The 4,214-nt window shown below is 43.4% G+C and overlaps 1 protein-coding gene across 1 annotated transcript; it reads left to right on the top strand.

Moving 5' to 3' along the window:
- Positions 1-479: 479 nt before the first annotated feature.
- Positions 480-3,681, top strand: LOC143033134 (uncharacterized). Its single transcript, XM_076198338.1, has 3 exons — positions 480-567; positions 2,927-3,193; positions 3,473-3,681. Exons 1-3 carry the CDS (start codon positions 480-482, stop codon positions 3,679-3,681), a joined length of 564 nt encoding a protein of 187 aa, XP_076054453.1.
- The last annotated feature ends 533 nt before the right edge of the window (positions 3,682-4,214 follow it).

Genomic DNA, 4,214 nt, shown 5'->3' with positions numbered 1-4,214 from the left:
AGTACCTCTATGACTCCAACGCTTTGGCATGCTGTTGTCTACATGAATAGAAGAACTGGTTACCGGCAACGTAATATAAATACGGCATTGAGCTGTGGGAGGCAGACACTATATCCCATTTCGTTTCATTGTGATCCCCGATTGAATAAAATCCCCCAGAGTCTGCATTGAAGGAGTTGATTACATTCTATCCAATAAAACTGCAATTCTATTAGTTTTAGCGTCCGCCTGTATGCGTTCCTCCTCATTGTAATTAAATTCCACAACCACTTTTCAATGTGCAGCAATATACAGTCGCGGGCACAGGGTGCAGTGTCCTGCTGGTGGGGAGGTGGCTACTTACGTGCATCAGCTACTTCTCTGTACTGTTACCGTAAAGACAGTAAAAATACGAGTGAACAGACTGATCTTTTGAAATTGCTACCGGAGTTGTGAAGGTTTTTATTTACAAATTTACACACAGCATTCGAATCTAAACTATGATACTGTTCTTGTTAATATTTCCCGCGCACCTTGACCCACAGGCTCTCACGTCTCAGCTCCTCTCCTTATTTCCCATTAACATTGGTAAGTCTTTCAGATAGTGACTGACTGGAGCTACCGCCGTGTAACCACTACTCAGAGCAGCCAAGCTCTTCATAACCAAGTTGGGTCACCTCTAAATGTCCGCAACTTTTAAGCTTGTTCGTAGTCTTCGCAGAAAAAGGAATAAGCGTTCGCCTCCCCACTGATGTGAAAAAAACAAATTGGTGGCCTGAAGTGTAGCTACACTTATGGCAGGGTGCGCTCACCTTCTAAGTGGTTTTATGATTTATCTGTAATAATAACTTTGTAAAAGTGAAAATTATCAATATTTACTTCACATTATTCTGAATAGAAATCCCAAGATGGTCAATATATTCATATACCCTAAGAAACTCAGCAATTGCCACTTACTCTGCCGTCGACCCCTTCAAACAATATTGATTACACCTAATCCTGAGCGACAAAACAACAATATCTCTATCATCTCTTCACAACTAAAAAAACAAGGATAATTAACACTCAACTAAGAAGACCCCTATATGAAATATAACATACGGCAGTGATGCAAGATTGCTCACAAGGACAGAAGCGCAAGTTAATCGCAGTAAACAATAACAAAAAACGAAACTATCGGCTCAATATGGGGTCTCCCTAAGACCGACTGAAGTAGTCACTGGTAGCGGTCTCATTTGAACCCTGGTCCATGGAGATTGGTGCAAGATTAAAACCAACTGACCAAAGCGACAACTACACTGGGGGCAAGTCTCCGACAATCATGCAAATATTTTTCGGCAGAATATGTAAACCAATCTGTGTATCACTTCAGTGACCTACTCTCTCTCTCTCTCTCTCTCTCTCTATATATATATATATATATATATATATATATATATTATATATATATATACGTATATATATACACATACATATCATATATATATATACACACATATATATACATATATATACATATCTATTTATACATATGTACATACATATACATAGTTATATATGTATATATACACATACACACACACACATATTATATATATATATATATATATATATATATATACACACACATACATTGCTTGCTTGCTTATAGTAGTCCGTCACTGACGACGATGACGTTGCACCATGCCTAGAAGTGGTATTACGCCAGATGAACTCGCTGGTGGCTGTGGAGTCCGATTCTCGATTTGCATATACGGCCGCAGGTATCACAGGGAAAGTTACCCTCTGCCTGATGTGCCGCATGTCTTTGCCGTCTTCGATGTTCTGCCCGATCGTCGTAGGTGGAAGTGAGAGTATCTAAGCCGTTTTGGCATGTAGATCGCTATTCTCTCCGATCGGCAGCAACATTTTCAATGCCACATTTTTTCAGCGTTGTTTTCAGAATATCCTTGTGTCGTTTACGTGGGCCCCCAGGGTGGCGTCTGCCCTCAGCAAGTTCTCCATGGAGAACTTTACGTGGGAGTCTCTCTTCTGGCATGCGGATGGTATGCCCCAGCCACCGTGATTGACGTTGGGTTAAGACTGTTTCCAGTGGGTCCATTTGTGTGCATCGACGGATTTCACTGTGAGGTACCTTGTGCCACCATTTTAGACACAGTATGCGCTGTAAGCAGCTGGTGTGAAAGTCCTCCAGCTTTTTCAAGTGGCGTCTATAAGGCACCCATGACTCACTGCCGTACAGAAGGATAGAGAGACAGATTGCCTTATACACCGAAACCTTGGTGGTGGTGGTGAGGTTGCGGTTCAAGAACACTGTGTGATAGTCTACCAAAAGCTGCTGCTGCCAAACCAATGCGGCGTTGGATTTCGCTTGTCAGGTCACAGGAGTCAGTGAGCACTGAGCCGAGGTAGGTAAACTCATGAGTGTTTTTCAGAGGTTGTTGATTGATAGTGAATTCCGGAGGCTCTTGTTGTTCAGTGATACAACGACAACCTGGCACCATCAGCAGGATCGATTAGCTGTTTAGCAATGTTGGAGACTGCAGCGAGAAATAAATTGAACAAGATGGGAGCAATAACACACCCCTGCTTCACACCTGACTCAACAAGAAATGGCTCAGACTTGAGCCCAGAACTGGACACTCGAACCATAGAGCCATCGTGAAAGGCTCTCAGGACACCCAGAAATGTTGGTGGGCATCCAAATTTTACAAGTACTTGCCATAGGAGAGGACGGTTCAATGTCAAAAGCCTTGGCAAGATCTATAAACATCATGTAGAGGTTTTGGTGTTGCTCAATGCTTTTCTCCTGGAGCTGTCTTCTCACAAACACCATGTCGACTGTGCTGCGCTCTTGTCTGAAGCCACACTGAGATTCAGGTAATACTTGTTCTATGATGTTGTTGATAATTCGAGACAATAATATTCTAGTGACTACCTTCAACAGCATACCCTCACAGCCCAACAGGTCACAACGAAAGACTCATCAGCTGGCGCATCCCCATAACAAACAGTCGATATGTAACCTTAGTCAATGTCTATGCACCAACCGTAGATTCTGATGATGAAATAAAAGATCGTTTCTATGCCCAACTTATTGACATCATACAGGCAATCCCCAGAGAAGAGAAGATCATTCTTCTTGGGGACTTCAATGCAAGAGTGGGCAGCAGTCATCATCTTTGGGAGGGGGTCTTAGGACGCCATGGAGTTAGTAAGTGCAACGACAACGGCTTACGCCTTCTAACATTCTGCTCCCAACACCATCTAACCATCACAAACACAATGTTCCAGCTCCAAAACAAGTTTAAAACCACCTGGATGCATCCAAGATCCAAAATATGGCATCTGCTTGATTACGTAATTGTGAGACGCAATGACATTAAAGATGTAAAGATAACAAGAGCTATGAGGGGAGCTGATGGGTGGACAGATCATCGACTTGTCCGCTCAATACTTCATCTTAAAATTCGGCCTCCACCTCGCCGACAAGCTCCCAAAAAACACCTTGACCTCAAAGCTCTGAACATTGATGCAACTCGCTCTACCCTACAAACCGAATTATCAGCTCATCTCACCTTGCCAGCCCCTACAAATGATCCCATATCAACAGAATACCTAACAGAAAAGTGGGATAGCATCAGTGAAGTCTTTCTCAACACTGCTAAGGATGTTCTAGGCTTCTCAAGAAGAAGGCATTGAGACTGGTTTGATGAACAGTCAGAGGGAATTCACCAACTAATAGATGAAAAAACCGGGCACATCAAGCAGTGATTGTCAACCCAAATCCAACAACACGTGGCAAACTAGCAGACCTCCGCTCCAAAGTCCAACACGAAACTAGAAAGATGCAGAATGAATGGTGGACCAACCTCGCCACTGAGATCCAAGGTTTCGCGGATACAGGGGACCAACATCAATTTTACAATGCCCTTAAGAAAGCCTATGGCCCACGAAGCAATAACCTCTGCCCTGTCCGAAGTGCTGACGGCTCCACACTCTTCACCGAGAAGACCGACGTCCTCAGGGGATGGGCTGACCATTACCAAGAATTATTGAATAGACAAAATCCTACTGACCCTAATTTTCTCGACAGCCTTTCCAACCTTCCTGTAATTCAAGAATTGGATGATATACCAACCATCCAAGAAGTGAGCCGTGCAATCAACAGCCTCAAGAACAATAAAGCCACTGGTCCTGAAGGGATCCCAGCTGAGCTCCTAAAGCATGGTGGG

The sequence above is a fragment of the Oratosquilla oratoria genome, chromosome 15, assembly GCF_046742065.1.
Source record: "Oratosquilla oratoria isolate Oo_2021 chromosome 15, ASM4674206v1, whole genome shotgun sequence".
NCBI classification, from domain to species: domain Eukaryota; kingdom Metazoa; phylum Arthropoda; class Malacostraca; order Stomatopoda; family Squillidae; genus Oratosquilla; species Oratosquilla oratoria.
The sequence above is the reverse complement of the archived record's forward strand: the minus strand, read 5'-3'. Positions and strand labels throughout refer to the sequence as shown.